General features: G+C 43.0%; 1 protein-coding gene across 1 annotated transcript in view; it reads right to left on the bottom strand.

Annotated features, from left to right (window-relative positions):
* Positions 1-17522, bottom strand: part of TRABD2B (TraB domain containing 2B) — a 267567-nt gene that overhangs the window by 40810 nt on the left and 209235 nt on the right. The window contains exon 5 of the mRNA XM_086841861.1: positions 2176-2266. Coding sequence (XP_086697987.1) covers positions 2176-2266 — 91 coding nt within the window. The remainder of the gene's footprint in view (positions 1-2175; positions 2267-17522) is intronic.

The following is a 17522-nucleotide window of genomic DNA, read 5'->3' on the forward strand; positions in this document are numbered from 1 at the left end:
CTGTTCAGAGCAGACCCCACTGGAATTAGGTTTCTAGTCCAGGCAAACCTGCCCAACATGATGCTCTGGAGCTGGGAACAGAAGCTACCAGTGTGGGACCATTCAGCTGAGGACACACACATTGATCTTGGCAGAGTCCAAGCCTTCTTGCTTTCAGGTGCATTTCCCCAGAGACTGAGAATTTTAGAGAAGACATCATGAACAGGAGACATTGCTGCCAAGGTAGGGGAATGTGCACATAGAGATGTCCTGTCACCCTGAAAATCAAACTTTCTGACATTGTTTTCATAGTTTCTAAACACTTTCCCAGGAAAGTAACTATAAACATAGATGTTTATACATTTTATTAAAGATGTGTCTTTTATGAATGTTTCTTATGGCCAGTGTGGTTGGGGAGGTGGTAACCTAACTGTCCAATCACTGGTCATTGTAGAGAATCTATAAATACTTGAACAACAGAATAAAGTTGCTTCTTCCTCTACCACACCTCCAGCAGTGTCTGTGTAAATCATTTTGTGTCTGACAGTGACAGTGCCCCACTCTGCAAATAAGTCAACATTTATCACTGGCTGCGAATCAATTTTCCAGCCCCATCCCTTATTTCAAGTCTGTGATGATGTGTACAGACATAGCCTAACACCAGAGAGCAGAGACTATTCTTGGACTTCTTTCACACTACTGCATCTTGAGTTCTTCTCAAGGGCTTGCAACAGCCAATAAATTAATAGTTTCACAATTTCCAGTTGAAACACTTTTCATGGGAAGATGATACTTTCAACTAAATGAAAATTGCTGAAGAAAGTGCCTGCTTCCCCCAGTGGAAAGTTTCTTTGTTAGAAACCTAAGAATGGTACACCTCGGCTGTTCTGCTCTAGTTTGCTTGGTTTTTCTGTTTTGCTATTTTTTTTTTGGTTGGTTTTAGTCAAAAATTTCCAGCTCCAGACTGTTACAGTGTTTACTGCTCCTCCCTGCACCATGTTGACTTTCCTCCCCCTGCCAAAGTGCTTCTTAAACCTCCTGAATATATGCTCTTCCTGGTGGTGTTTAACAGCCTTTTCTTCCTCTTTCCCCCATTGTTATTTAAGACGATGCTTTTATTGCTCAACAGATTCCAAGAAGCATTTAGAATAAATGCTCTGTCAAAGAACACTTATATACAGTTGAACTATATTATATTCTATATGAATCACTGTGGATGTTTCCCAAACAAGGTTAGATCAGCCAGATTTTCCAACAGCTTTTAGATTACACACAGCTTTTTCAGACATGGTCTACTACCTCTGCCATTAATCCTCCTCATTGAGACTCACCTCAGTTTTGGACCATGTCACGTCTGCCCACCAGGGACAGGAGCATGCTGCTAACACTTTCTCCTAATGAGGATAACAATCCTATGACAGAATAGCCTTAGCCAAATTTTATCTGCAGAATGTAGGGGAAAGGCTGATTTTGCAAAGCTGGATGGTCTCTCACCAGCCCTCATGGTTTTATTATCTGTGATTTCTTCAGACAGAGACCTCGTTTAAATAGCCAGGAAAAAGAAAAGTCTATGAGATGAAGGAAGCCTGTTTCACCAGCTAAGGACAATTTTTTGCCATATTTTATTTGATACTAATGAAGATTGCCAAGAGCCTGTTGATCAGTCCTTCTTGCTTGCTTTACTTGACCAGATAGATGGAGAAGCTCAGGGAATACTGAATTGCTCTCTACCTGCCCAACACACTTTCAAAGGTGCATCTGCTACATTAAATGTGGTCCTTCAGGAAAAACTGAAATTCCACCTGAAGAACAGCAGCCTGACAGAGGTCTGCAATGGAGAAGCAACAAAAACCCCACGGAGAGCAAAAGGAAAAACAGCTCTGGGGGAAAATGAGCTGAATGAGATGTTTCTTTAAAGAAACCATGGCACTTCTGAGCTGGTATAATGAAGCAGCTGTGATATAAATAATGTCCCTAAGTGGAAAAAACCCACAAAAACACCAGCCATTCAGGCTCCATATGTTTCCAAACTCACACAATGGATGCTTTACAATGAACTTTTTGTCTGGAAATTGGGTGGGAAAGGGAGGTTCCTCACCCACCTCCTATACTAATGCAATAATCTTGCTTAGTCACAGAAAAAGGGAGAGAAAAAAAGGAGAAAAAGTGATTAATAATCTGTGGGCAGCTGCTTACTTTCCAATTGGTTGTCCAGGAGGGGTGTGCTCCACTTCAAATCCTGCTTGTCTCAGTACATCAATCACAGTGTTGTTACCCAGGAAGTGACCTAAAATACAGGTAGAAAATAGCACTGTCAATCAAACTACTACTCTCACTCTTGAGTGAAACTTGAGTTTCTTTCTCCTGTTGGAACAGCAGCTCTGGGAGACAAGGGTACCAAAAACTAGAGCAGAGGAAGGGACAGCATACAGCCCAAACACTTTCTTCTTCCATCTTATTTATCCCTCCCTCCCCTCACATGGCCAAGGGATTGGGTGGATATTATGAAACCTAGATGGGTTGCTAGTCTTGCCTTCCACTGTGACCATTTTTAGTATGTACACTGATTCAGTAAATTTCCAACATGGAGATCAGAATGAACCTGCAGTGGCAAAAGGATATTACTAGGGCTTAGACTCATGAAATGGAACAACTCACAACCCTGACCATCACTGTTCATGTGCATCTGCTAGTGATGAGACTCTGAAGCTGCTGTACTGCATGTTCAGCACTTGTCTGACTAAAACCACAGTGATTCAGGAATTGCCTCATCAGCCATTCAGCCACCTGCACAGCGGGGCTGGGAGGAGCTGGGATGGTAACCTTATCTCTTCCAAAACATGGAGATTTAGTCCTGTAATTCAGGGCTCTTTGTTAGAAGTGTAAAGGTCACGTTCCTATTCACAGAAGTAACAAGGAGCCCAGTAAGTATTGCAGTGTGTCCAGGCCTTGAAGGAGTTTACTTAAGGGAGTCCCATATACTTGAAGTCTGAACCAAATCCCACCGGAGTCAATGGGAGCCCTCAAAGGGCTTTGGGCACAGACTCAATAAGGCAGTGTAATCCAGCCAAAGCTTTCAGCTCATTGTCAGAGTCCCACACTGTTTGCAGGATGGGTTGGATAAATAAAGTAAGGAGGCAAGAAGCCCACAAACAGGTTTATTAAAATCCACATAGCACTGTAACCTGTCTCCACCTGCAGCCATGCCTGACACAGGACAGAGCAATCCTCTTCCATTATATCCATTAGCTTCCAGCTCTGCAGGGCTGGGGGACCCCCATTTACACCCAGGTCACTGCACCTCACTGCCAGCTCTGAACAGACCAATTCACCAGGAACGTGCTCAAACCTCCGTGTGCTCTGTGCACTGTGGCATCTCGGAGGAGAGAGTTCCACCACGGTGTGGGGTGTAGGAACTCACTCCTCTGGGTTGCTGGTGCTGCTTGGAGAGCGTGTGCTTGCCTGAAGCACAGTGAAAGTGTTTGCAGGAGATGTTTCTGACTGCCTGGCTCCACAGCAGAGCCAAATGTTTTGCATGGAAAAAACCAAGGCAGGCAAGATGTGCCCGAGTCCCCCTCCAAGGGCACCGCTGTGCAAGGAGCTGGTGAAGCCACCAGCAGGGTCACCCCCGGGATTCTTCACCCACACTGCACAAAGTCCTGATGAATTTGAGAGCATTCAGCACCCTGGATTTGCTCAGCCTGCATCCCTCTGCTCCTGCTGCCAACAAGGGCGCTAACTCTCCTCAGTTGTTGGAACGATGTAGCTGTATGGCTTTGAGTGCAACTTGCAAGCTCGCTGGTAAGAAGAGCTTTTAGCCAAAAGACATTTCTTTAAATGATTAAATGTACATTTGCAGAGCCCTAGTGTGTTCCAGGATTCCTCCACTTCCTTTTAAGAAAACTCAAAATTTGATTTTCCCCTTTCTAACTTACTTATAACAAAAGCCAAAGCAGCAAAGAACAGTCCCAAAAATGTGTTATACACCCTCAGAGATTCAAGAAATGAGACATTTGTGAATGATTAACTGGATTTGATCATATCCTGTTTTTTTATGCAGTGGCCAAGGCAAACAAAGGTCCCCATTCTGTCACTGGCAAAGTGACACTGAGGAACCAAAGTCAAAGGTATCAGAGTCCGAGATGTTTCCGAGTCCACTTTATTTTCCCTGAGCCAGATTCTTAAATGCCAAAAGATTTCTTAATGTAAATAATTGTCCTGAATCCAGCAAATTTTTGACAGCATGAGAGCGCAGGAGAAACCAGTTTTAACTCTTTTAAAACCAGGGAAAAAGTAACTGTGCAAAGGCTCTGACTCCTCATCCACACAGTGGTAGGTCTGTCAACAATGTCAGCTCCTCAGCAGGGCCTGCAAGTCCCTTCAAGCGATGGATGAAGACCAAAAGATGACACTTCCTGGACTTTTCCTTCCTGCCCTTTGTGTGGATACCATGCTGAAAGTTGCCAGCTTCTGGGACTGGTGATCTGCTGTGCAACATGGCAATAGGGCTTGTTCTTTTAATTTTGCCTTTCCTAACTTGAAGGAATGCCAGCTTCCATTAAAAACCTCTCAACTTCAAATTCCCAAATAAATTAAAATCTTAATTACAAATATCCATGCAAATATCATAGTTACTTCATTGTATGCCCACAATCCAATACATACTGAAATATTTTCAGTGCCTCAGTTCAACCAAGAGAACAGAAATAAAAAGAAATGAAAAAATCCAAGTCCAACTTTGAGCTGACCCCAAATAATTTGCCATTCCACATACATCAACAGAGCCCAAAAATTTAACTACTAGAAAATAGCATGAGCAAGTGTTTGCAAAACTTGACCTTTAGACTCTGCTTAAAATTTACCTGCTTGTATTATCTCATGTACAGCTGGGTAAATTGCCACCCATCTCACCCCCAGATTGCATCTTCTCCATCTGACTGAAGATTTCTATTTGTCTTAAGTTCTCTGTCTAGTCAGAATTCACATATTAAGGTTGGTTTTGTATCCACTTGTTCATTTTACATCATGGTAATGCTGTTGTAGCCAACTCATGCACACCAGAAGCAACCCAGAATCATGTTCTACTTTAGCACCTTTAATTTATGTTCTCCTGATTGGAAACATGAAATTATGCATGCTCAGACCTGCAGTCTTTCCCACCCAACACAGACATATCCCAGCAGTGATCCATGTTATCCCATGGCAAGGAGCTCCTCAGGAACAGAGACATAGAAGAGGAAGGTTTAAGGAAAAAGGTGGCACTTGAGAGGTCCAGTGTAGGTAGGTAACCCAAAAGGTGAAAGAGTTCCTGGAAGAATTGTCTTGGTCTGCCTCCTGCTGTGAAGTCCACCATAATTACCCCTTCCAGTTTTAAAATCCAGGAAAATCTACTACATGAGAAATATCTTACATAAAGTAACTCTCCCTAGTCACCCACAACTTGAGATAAAGACTCACTTAGATATTTAGATATTTACAACAACAGAATACTTTGACAGCCTATGGCATGTGATGAAAATAACCAGCAAGTTAGAGACAATTAAGCTCAGCATCAGAAAAAAACATCAAATTACTTCCTCTGGCTGCTCATATGTGCAAACAGAGTATGCAGTAACTGTCACATTCTTTATAACATCAGTGGATTTGATTTTTATTTAAAGTTATAAAATAAATGACCTTTATATATATATATATATATATATATACATACATATATATGTATGTGTGTGTGTGTGTATGTATGCTTCTGCTTAAATATTTTAAAAATGTCTCTTCCTGGCCTGGGAAAAACCTCAAGAAAGTACAACTACTAAAAATTTAGTGCATCTAGAGACATATCAGACAGGTTAGAGAGGCAAGGGAATGATCTTGCATTTCCATCACTATTCCCTCTTCAGTCTAAATCTGAATAAACCATTTCTGGAGTATTAACCAAATTTATCTTGACAGCTGATGAAAACTGGATCCGAGAGGTCAGAACATCAGCTGCCTTGGGAAATCCATGGAAGTGGAAAAGGAGAGAAAGCAGACATGAAATATTTTCTACATAGGGACCTGAAGAGAAAGTCTGTACTTGGGCATGGAGATAGGCAGAGCAGCCACCCTTAACAGCTTAAGATTAAAAATGCCCAGGTGTGGATGCAATCCTTCCACTCTTTGAGAACAAGGAGATACTCATGGGATTTGCTTGAGGACAAGACCCAGTGCTAAACACAGTCATTTTGCAGTTTGAACACAAACACAGACACAGTGGAGTGGTCAGTGTGGCTGCTGCACTTAAGAGGGGGTTTCTTACTAAATTTGATGAGGCCAACATTATTCTCCTTTCATTCGTATCTTGTTTTTTCGAGACAAGGATCTGGAGACAGTGGAGGAACACATTATACAGCATGGTTGGTAACATTAATCATAGACCTTCCATCCTTGGTTTGTTTTTTTATTTTTAATTAAGAACTGTGCTTTGGACTACACAAAACAGATCCATGTAATGTGTTTCCTTATCTCCCAAAGGTTTCATTTTTCACTGGACGAAAGAAAGAATAAACCATCAATTAGGGTTGTTTTTTTTACTAAAAAACATGTAAAAAATACATGAAATATCCGTGGTTTCCTTAAAGCACATGTTTTGTCCATGCACAAACACACTGCTGAAAGAAGGCACTTTCTTTCTTTCTTAGTGGAATATCCTGAGGCAGAGAGAAAGACACTTCTCAGCCAACTCTTGACAGCATTTATTTTCTAATTGACCACAAAAACTAAAGCTCTCCTTTTCCATTTCAGATATCCTAGTGACCCTCATCAATAAGCCAAGCATCAGGTTGCATCCCTCAAAAGTTAGATGAACCTGGGTGTTCCTACACAGAAAAATTATAACCGTGTTTTGATGACAGAAGCAGAAAAAATGTTTTTAAGCAAATGTTATGTACTTTATCTAGGTTTAGAGATCTACTACAAATTACTTTGTCTATTCGTTTTGCAATTCTTTGTTCCATGGCTTAGAAGGATAAGGGGGTACAAAGGAGCAGGAGATAATTCCCTCACAAAGGACCTCCATTGCCAGAGCCTTTGAAGTTGTGCTAAAAAAGCCTTGCTAGCCATTAGCTGACACACAGCAGAAATCTGAACTGTTTCCATGCACACTACAAGCAGAGCTATTTTCTGCACAATTAGTCATAAAAAGGGCCAATGTAAACTGTGTCGGGAGGTCTCAATTCTTTACATTCTCCACACAGTGAATCAGACATTATGTATAACGTTTTGTTGCCATTTAGACCTTGGGCTGCTCTGCAATCAGGAGGCGGCAGCCTCTGTTCCTCCTTCTCCCTCGATGCTGGTTCTCAAGCCCCTTGGCAGCACCACAGTGTTTATGGTAGGAAGGCTTCACAAGAATTAGTGTAGGGAAAAATGCAAAGGGCTGAGAGCTGCCCCTTCACAGGCAGGGTAAATACTTTGTGGTTCCTTTGCCTGCTGCCTCCTTTTCTCCTGCTGTACAATGGTCAAAGCTGAGTATTTTGGAGGCTGAAAGATGACTTTGTCAAGGTGAGGCTGTAGGAAGGAGCTACAGCAAACACTCCAGGCAATGACTTTTATCCGAATTTGCTGATTTCTCCACTATAGCATTCCAGTCTGAGGCAGAGGTCTCTGGGTAACAGCAGGAATTTACTGGGAACCACATGCCATCCCACATTACTCTCTTCTGACTGACAGATGTTCCAGACCCATGGCAGGGAATCAGTTTTGTGGATAAACCCTGCAAATTTTTAATTCCCTTTCGTTCTTTGTCCAGCATCTTTCTTTGCTAATGAATACCATGCTTTAAAAACTGAAGGCTCTACAGCCTTCCTCATGATGACCCTCACTGCCAGACAATTGCTGCTCTTTGTTCTTGAACCACTTTCTTCCTTGAAATCTCACTCTAGTGGTAAGGATGGTCTTGAGTAAGTACCTTGAATGCCCTTTGACGAGGAGCCAATGCTGGATTTGTGCGGATCTTGCTTTTGCAAGTTGGATCTAGATGTGTCTGAAAGGTTCCCCCAGCCCGAGTACCCCTCTGAGTGAAGTGTCTTATCAAGGAATGACACTGGTAATGGATTAGGTGGGTGACATGCAGCAGCTAGACATGAATACGATGAATATTTTGATTTCAAATTTTACTGATAATGTGAACAGATTTCTTGCTTGTGGGGATTCAACAGGGGAATTTTCTGGAAATGGCTTGAAGGACCCCAGTCTACCCCAGTTAGTAAGAAATAAAGTGAGCCATACCATGCCAGAGGCTGAGTCATGCAGCCCCACCACACCAGATGTAACAAAAGCTTCCTAGAGGCTGGTGCTCAGGCTTGAAACAAGAGCTGTGTGGGCTTTCCCAAGAGAAAGGGATTATCAAAGGCCCCACCTTCCAGAAAAGTCTGTCACTCCAGGTTGCTGGCTTTTGCTCTGCTTCAGGACACGGTTTTGCACTTGCAAATTGCAGCATTGTGCAAAGAGCTGTGAAGGAGAGCTGGAGATGCAGGGAATGAGCTTTCCTCCTCCTCTGTTTGGCAGGAGTGTCCAAGCCCAAAGCATGCCTTAAAAAATACTTTGCACAAGCCACGTGCAATGGTCTTGTAAACCAAGTTTTCATCATAGACTCCTTACATCATGCCACCCGTTCTCCAAGCAGATGGAGAAATCATTTTCCCTCTTGTTTGATGTTGTTATTCCACGCAGTTGTGAGGAACTGACTCATAGCCACTTTTGGACAGTCACGGGAATCAGAGCAATAACACATGAAAAGCCAAAGCGTGCAGCATTTCCAACGTCCAGCAATCCTCCCATGGCTCCCCTTCATTCTTTTCTTGCATGTAATCACCTCTCTCCCCTCTCACCCGAGTGCACTTACAGAACAAGCTCTGGAGAAAGGCCACACCGTAGCCAGAGGGAGAATGGAGAGATGAGGGGCCAAAAGTTGAGGGGGTTATTCCAGATTGACGCCAGGCTAATAGAGCACAGATTTGTGCTTCCCTGGGGTGTCTCTGAGATCTGCACTGCAATTCTATACTTGGAGTATCTCAATCTGAAGGACAGACAGATTCCCACAGACTCCTATTTCCTTGCTGCCCCCAAGTATAATAAACTCCCCCATGTCTCCGTTTCTGATCTCCCTTTCTGAACAGCCCTTCTGTTAAGAGTATGGAGCTGTTGTTGAGGCACTCAAACGTCACACCATGGAAACCCTTCTCCAGAAGCACCCTGGAGTGCAATGCACACTCCTCAACAGGCTCAGCAAGAGCTGGGACAGAGTTTACCAGTTTGGAACTGGCTCCTTGCTGGTACAGCCCCCTGTTTCCAGTCTCAATGCAGTGCCATAATGTGAACTCAGCAACTCAGTTCTCTGCTGCCTTCGAAGTCTTGGAGCACTAGCAGACCTGCCCTAAACATATGTGGTAAACAATAAATTTATTTTTTTGGGGGGGGGAAAGAAAGCTTCGTTTTCATCCAAGTCTAATCCAGCTGTTTCACTTGGGTTAAGAAAAACAACACAAGAGCTGAAGTGAGGTCACCTCCCAAGCATCTCCTCTGGCCTCTGTGTCAGTTTGTAGCTGCCTCAGACATTTCCAAATGGAATGACTGGTCTGTGCTAGCGAGTCTCGCTGGAGAGGATGGTACCTCCCCAGAGCAATTCATTCCAGCATCTCAAATACTAGGTATGGGAAGAACATGAGCCCTCTGTGTGAGTCTATTTCCATCGACCATGTGAGCTTAAGGAGCTCCTTTAGCCTTGGTGTCTATCAGACATGGCATGGTGGCCCACCAAGCCACCCTGCTGCTTTTCAGAAGCTCCTCAACACTGCACAGAGCCCTTCCTTCTTCCCCATCATTCCCTTTTCTGCCCTGTCCCCCGCCTTTCTCGTCATGTCAGAGTTTGCACAGGACAAGAAGCTGTGCAAACTGCTGTGTTGATCAGGGCTTTGGTTGGTTATAGGGCAATCTGGGCTATTTCATATTCTTGTTGCTTCACTTATGTGTCATTAGAGCAGTTCTCCACATAAAGAAGGTGCAACACAGGATGACTATTTCAAAATATATTCTTAAAGAAAACATAGGATCCCTTGAGAGTCAAATAACAAAGTCTGAATATTTGAAGTGTTTATTCTGTAAAATATATTGGTTGTATTTACTGGTATAAGCTGCACCAACTTACCAAGGCAAAAAATATGGATGCAGAAAATTATGTGGGCAGGGCTAAAACAGATGTTTGATTTACTTTGTCCCCAGGTTTTACTGTGAGTAAAGGCAGGGTTTACTCAGTCTGAGATACTGCACAGAGAATGGTTATTGGCATTTTCCCCTCTAGCAGAATGCCATGACTAGATGTGATTATTTTTATTGTTTTTGTTTATTTTATATTTTTTAACGAGCATGCTCCTCATTGAACCACATTGCTGGGAATGTACCTTTCTACACCAGGTGTGACTGGAGGTGTGTGCCAGTCACACAGATGTGTGAAGGGGAAGATATTTCTGTGTCCCCCATGGGACCCTCTCCAATGGACAGGGTCAGTGTGTGAAATCATAGGAGCTTCACCATCCCTAACACTGCAGCAGAAGAGAAGGAGACGAGTCTGAGGAAAATCTAGAGAAAACCCAGCATCTCTAAGGGTCTCCCCAGGATCCTGGAGACATCTCTGGGACCATCAGATCCCCCAAGTGCAGACAGTCTGCTGTGAAATGCATTGTCTTAGCATTCTTTGCCATTTGTCATCAACACCTCAAGCAATGAGGAAATGGGTGAGGAAATACAGCCTCTTTTTTTTTACCCAAGCTGCCTTATTAGTGCACATACAGCCTTGCTCAAGTAGACAACCCTCTCCCACCTGAACCACAGTTATCAGCTCTTTCCACAGAAGCTGCTGCCGGCCTCATGGACAGCCAGTGCAGGGCGAGCAGCCTCTGAGAGAAGTGTTTCATATCCCATTGCAAATCCCCTGAGCCATCCCCAGCTGGTCTGGAATGCACGTGGACCTGCTTGCCAAAGCCAGGCAAAGGTCGGGGTAGGGGGGAGAAACTAGATTCCCTAACTCCTGCCTTCTTTGCAAAGGAGGATTGACTGTGAACACTGTACTGCACCTCAAGGACACGGTGGAGTCTGAGCTCCGGGCAGCTTCGGGCCTTGGAAAGCTCCAGCTTCTTGCAAGCAGAGAATCTCACTGAACTTGTGGAGGTATCTCTGAGGCTGAGCAAGGAGCAGACCATGTGGGACCTCAGCTGTTCTCAGCACACAGCCAGTGTTATGAAATGCATCACCTTAGCTTGACTTCGACACGGGCTTCTAGCAGGTAATGCACTAAATGGCTTCTTATGGAAAATAAATAGGGGTGAGGGTCATGGTCTATCACTGCAGCCTCAGTAGTGAGCTGGACTGCTGAGTCTGTCCTTTTCTGGCCTCATGGATGCATTTGGCTCCTATAGTATACCGTGTCCACAATGTAATCAAACCTGGTGTGAAACTGTACTTCACTGTGCTTGCTTTGAACCTGCTTACCTCAGTTACTCTAGTTTGCACAAGACAGCTCTAAACTGAATTAAACAAAACTGTAATCTCCTCTAGTGTGAGATCAAACCACTTCAGGAAAGTGAGTTGGGGGCAATGTATGTCGAATCTGCAAAGTTACTTCAAAAGACTACATGATGAGCTGTCATTTTCTGTTTGAAAAGCAGTTTGAAAGCCACAAATCAAAGGTCCCAATTGGCAGGATATGGATCCTTGCTTGTTCTTTCTGGTTTTGACCTCTCAGTCAATTATTTTACAGACTACACTGCTTTCTTCATCTATTCCAGGAGTCCCTTTCTGGTGGTTTATTTGGATTGTGCATGTCTCATAAGTGAAAAACGTGGTGATGCCTTAGCAGAAAATGGAGTGATTCTTCAGCAAATTGCCAGTCCCCTGGAGTTTATGAACACAGGACAATCTGCTTGCTGGAGCAGAGAGTACTGATGCTTTCTACCCTACAGACATAGAAAAACAAAAACCTTTTCACCAGATTTCTTTTTTTAAGAAGGAAACTCTTCAAGGAAACCCAAACTGAACTTCCTTAGTCAGGATGTTTTAATCTATAAAAAACTTCACATTGTTAAGACTGTATGTGGTTCATTCGTTTCCCAGAAAAATCCAGCTGGCCACTGGATGTCACTGTTGTTGCAGAAAAACACCCCCTGAAAGTTCACAAATGAGGCTGTGAATAAGGTGAGGTGTCACCCCAACCTGGAAATGGCCTTTTCTTCCAGGTTAATCAGCGCAGCGCTGGTAGCATCTGGAGGCTGCCCAGCCAGTGCAACACCTGGAGGCAAGACACCCTTGATGGTCTCCATCAGCAGCTGAGGGCAGCTCCAGGGAGCTCATGGACCCTGATTCACCTGTGCTCAGGTGTGTGTGTGTCCCCTCTTGCTGGATCCCCCTGCTTTTGCTGAGACACCCCTGCTGAGCACAACAAATCCAACCTGGTCTCCAGTTTGGACTCGACCCTTTCTCTTTTGCCCTACAGAGGAGCACACTGCAGCAGGCATGATTCCAAGCTTGTCCTTGATCATGGATTAAAGGCAATTCCATGTAGTGCTGCTCTGTGGTTTTAACTGGCGCTGCTCTAAAGGCATTTTGGTGCAGCTGCACGACTTGCAAGGGTTGAGCTAATTGCTCCATTGAAAACTGCTCTGTGCTGCATAGATCATTTGCCACCTCACAAGCTACACCAGGCATCTCCAAATGCATTCAGCCACACAGCAGAAACCTGCCCTAAAAGACCATCCTCAGCCCTATAACTGAGCTAAGGATTCCTTTGCAGCACCATAATGAGCCTTGCCAGTGCCAGCAAGGGGGTTTTTCAAGGAGTGCTTTGAGCCCTAGGCTGAGGTCCTTCCCACAGAGGGAAAGCAGGAGAAATAAGCCCCAGGAGTCCACAGGACACTCTCAGACTGGGGTCAGGTGCTGGCATTCCAGGAGGTGCAAACTCAGACTTGTTTCCCACCTTACACTCCAAGCTCAAGGCCTGCTGCTTGATTCGTGCCTGTCCTGACACTGGGAAGCAAACCCCCAAAACAGGGCAGATCACCAACAAACTCTTGCCCCTGAGGAGAAAAGGAAGGCAGGAACACACTACAGACAGACATTTGTGAAGCTGCTGAATATGGTATTACAAGACCCTGAGATACATGTGGTGCTGTTGGAAGAGATCTGGAGCACCTACATCTGGAGCTCTGTCTCCTTTGAAATGCAAAGCATGCCAAAAATGTCGAATAATAGAAAACTGGGCTAGAAAGTACCCATTTTAGTGCATCTAAATGTTGTAAACCAGGATCATCTCTGCCTGGATATGATGGATCAGATCAGCTTTGACACTAAGGATGCTGGCATAAATTAGAAAAAGGACTTTCAGAGGACACTGACAGCATTAGGAGATTCCATGGTTGTGTATTTTCTTAATTATTTTTTCTTTCTTTAGAAGCAAAACAGAAGAAAGAAATGTTTTGTGAAGGACAGACAGTCCTTTGGCTAAAGATCCTTTGATGGAAGAATGGGGACGTTCCAGCCAGCAATGGCAAATGCTCTACTAGAAGGGTCAGTAAATCTCATCTGTCAGAGAGACCATCTGTGTAGTGGGGAAAGAACAGAACATAGTCCTGCAGTAGTTAGAGATTCTCAGCTGCAAAGGTGCTGCATGAATACCTGTCACAGCCCAGCAGAGACGAGCTCCATCCTGCAAATGCTTCCATTTGTAAGCTACTCTGGGCATGCAAACAGTTGTATCAAGTCCCCACATTCCCATGGACAAAGGGTATCTCGCTCATAAATTTAAAATTCAATTGACTAAAAGTCTTGGAAAACTGTATTCCTCAAGTACTAGTTTGTATATGCTATGTCTATGAATAAGTTCTTATTACAAATTTATTCCCTATTAGAGCATCAGATGTGTCTCTGCATTCCACTCATTACTAGTTATTTTTGTGAGTTTCACCTACACAGATCTATTCTCAGCCACATGGCCAAACATCCTGACTAGTTTCAATTTAGTTTTTTTCCTATATAAATATACAGGATTTCTATATACATCCATGTTTTGAGCAAGCAGAAATATTTGATTTGAGTCCCCACTGCAGTACTCTGGTTTTACACTGATATAAACAGTAGTGGTTTCCACTGTTATCTCCTGCTGCCCAGCTGTTAACACTGGGGGAAAGGAGCAACAATGAAGGCAAGCACAATTTATCTGAACATCCTCTCATAATATTGGCTCAGGGAGTAGACTTCTAGTGAAACCAAAAAGAAGGTGATTCAGTGCTCCTGTGGAGTTTTCCTGACACAGCTGTCCACTCTGACACCTGGTCACATTCAAAAGCTGACTAAGTTATTATGGAAGTTCAGAAACCTCAAAATACACGCGACAGATTTTGAAAAACATTGTGGTTGTGTGGGTTTGAGTGTGCTTGAGGAACATGTCAAAATCCAAACAAACAACCCCTGCCTTCACCCCTTTCTGTTAACACACGAGTGTGTGAGCACATCACCAAGCCTGCAATTTGTAGCTCTGTTATTCACAGCCTTCATTAAAGAATAACAGCCCCTGTTTGAGTATCACAAGGCAAAATTGTTCACACATGTGGACCAAACAGACACACCAAGGCTGCACCCTTATGGTTTGTGAGTGACAAGCTTAATAAGATTATGCTTGATCTTTCTCTTAATAAAGCTGGATGACATTCAAGCAAAGCCTGGGTTTTTTTTTTTTAATGGTACATTAAGGGAACCCAGAGTTTGGCACAGCTGGAGGCCTGAACCATCGAACAAAACTTGGCACTGCCAGCATTCCCTTATGATCTCAGACCTCACATAATGAATATTTATATCTATATATACAGACACACACATATATTAAATACCTATCATTAGCTGGTCAAGGTCAATGCTCTGGGTAACAGAGCTGGATGTAATACCAAGAATGATGATGGCCCTTTTTTTTTTTTTTCCCTGTGTTATGAATCACACAAATTAAGCAACCCACAGTTTATAGAGTCTGCAACATGATGGACTGCTTTTAAACCACACATACTGAAGGGAAGGAGAACAACTCCAAGAAATTACAAAAGCAAAAGAGAAGTGTCATCACCTTACTGTTTAAACTTGAACACAGCAGAACACGGAGACTCCTGCTTAACTTTAATAACACCAGCAGCCTCAGCCTGCTCCAGGGAAGCAGTCATTTGCTTGAGATAAGTCAGGGCTTGTGTGTTTTGAAGCTTTATGGGTTAGAAGCTAAATAGTGTTAGCTGAGTCGCACTGATTTAAACCCTCACTGCAACTGGCCCAAAGATTACAAAAGACGGTTCACGAAGAAATCACTCAAAGGAAGAGGAATTACTGAATTTTTATTGGGGAACATATATATATGTATATATATTAAAAAAAAATGCCTCCCCAACTAAGACTTTACTTTTGGGAAAGGTTCCATAAGGGCAAACTGAACATTCCCATCTTCTCTTTCCCTCATCTCTGTTGGTAATGCCCTCAAGCTGAGTGTCTGTGTATTAAGTACCAGTCCTACAGATAAATCAGTGGGTCTCAGGATCAAACAGAGAGTTCATGATGGAGCTGGTGTCTAGATGTACAGAGGGTAGGTAGATTGTGTAATTCATCTGCCAAAAAAAAAAATATTTTTTTTTGATAGCCAAAATAGTTCCCAAATTACATTAGGAATATGATGAGGAATTTAAGACTACTGGAATACTGTCCTTTGCTATTTCCAAAACAAAACAAAAAAATTTAAAAAAATCACAGTTTTATTTCAAAGCATTCAGCAATGATTTACTGAAATGGAATATGTGTACATTTAATTTCAAAAAGAATACAAACACAGATATTAAATTAAATACTTTGCAGAGCCTGAATTTTCTTCCAGGCTTTTGTTTTGGTGAGAAAATGAAAACATGTTTGTTCAGCATTGACCCAATATAACTCTTCCTTCAATCATTTGGTTCAGCTGACAAAACAAGACATAAATCATTTCCACTGCTCTAGACTGAGTCCAGGTCTTGTTAATGTGGATGAATGATCCTTGGCATCTCTCTTTTTCTTGAGATCTACTTGCAGTATCTTAAAGCTTGAACATGGTGGTGGGACCTTCCCTGGCTGTTGAGGTCATATTCATGAACAAGAGGTTCAGAGCCAAAATACCACTTTGCAGAGTCCCATCTCCTTCCCTTAAAGTCAGTAACAAGACTCCCACTGAATCCAAGGGAGCTGATCAGAGATCTATGCTACAAAAAAGTACCTGAGAAAACTGTGCTTCCTTCTGTCTTCAACTCACAGCACTCAATTTACTTCTGGGGCTGCAAACCTGCCCAGTCTATTTCTTTATTTTCATTTAGAACACTTTAAAGCTTCTCTTTGTGTGCAATCTGATCAGAACCTCATTGAATCCAATGAGAACACCTAGAAGATTGCATTTCCTGTGCAATGTGGGATCCTTGCTTCCAGCTGGTTTGAAGACACCAGAGCTGCAGAGCACTAAGCACATGCAATTACAGGTGAGCAGAATGTGAACAGCAGACAAGATTCTCTTACCTAAAGAGTGGCCCCTTGCCACTTGCCTCTTGTGGCCAAAGTGTGCCTTCTTGAAGGAATCTAGCCCATAATTATCCAGTTAAATAATTTTCTGCTCCTTTCAGTGGATGAAACGGAGATAATCCTGACTGAAGTAGGAAATTCATTGCTGGCCCTATTGGCACTTTTGTGCTCAAACCCTGCAGAACTTCTCATTCAACTGAACTCCACCTATGATGCTCTCACACTGTATTTTGGCTGATTATTCTGGGCTATTATACAAGCCCTTTGGCACAGACCTGTCCCAGATTTCTCCCAACCTCCACACCTTTTGTCATAGCCAGGTTTCTGCAGGAAACAAACCACTTTTCATTGAGGCCAATTAGCCCAAGAACGTCAAAAGAAAAAAAAAAAAATCAAAAGGCTTTGGGTCAGTGGCAAGAGCAATAGAGAGGCCAACAAAATGAAAGGGACTCATTCTGAAAATGTTTTTGACTATGTCAGAGCCAATTCCCAATGGAGTGAAACAAGAAAAACATTCCTGCAGAGATTCGAGATCTGTCATGAATTCCCAAGGCACATTAAAAACTCTCACTCTCCCCTCTGTCTCTCATTCCTTTCTGAGGTACATCATGGGCTCCAGAAGGAGGATGATAAGTCTGTACATCACCCACCCATTATCATATAGAGGATGATAAGAGATCTGTACAGTGGCCCCAGAAATTCGAAGTCACAATCAACCAAGGGTTAGGGAATCCTACAATAATGTTCCATAGGTTCTCATACTTTTTGGGGAAAAACAATAGAAATCAAAATTCTATTTTATAGTATTTTCTTTGTGAATGAGATACTGGTTCTTGAAATCTTGAGATTCTCTTAAGAAACACCCACTTGGATTCCTTGAAAAGTAATTGGTTTGTGCCCCTGCTACTCCATCCTTAAAACAAGCATTATGTGTTTTCTTCCCAGAA

The sequence above is a fragment of the Cyanistes caeruleus genome, chromosome 9 (assembly GCF_971803275.1).
Source record: "Cyanistes caeruleus chromosome 9, bCyaCae1.hap1.1, whole genome shotgun sequence".
NCBI classification, from domain to species: domain Eukaryota; kingdom Metazoa; phylum Chordata; class Aves; order Passeriformes; family Paridae; genus Cyanistes; species Cyanistes caeruleus.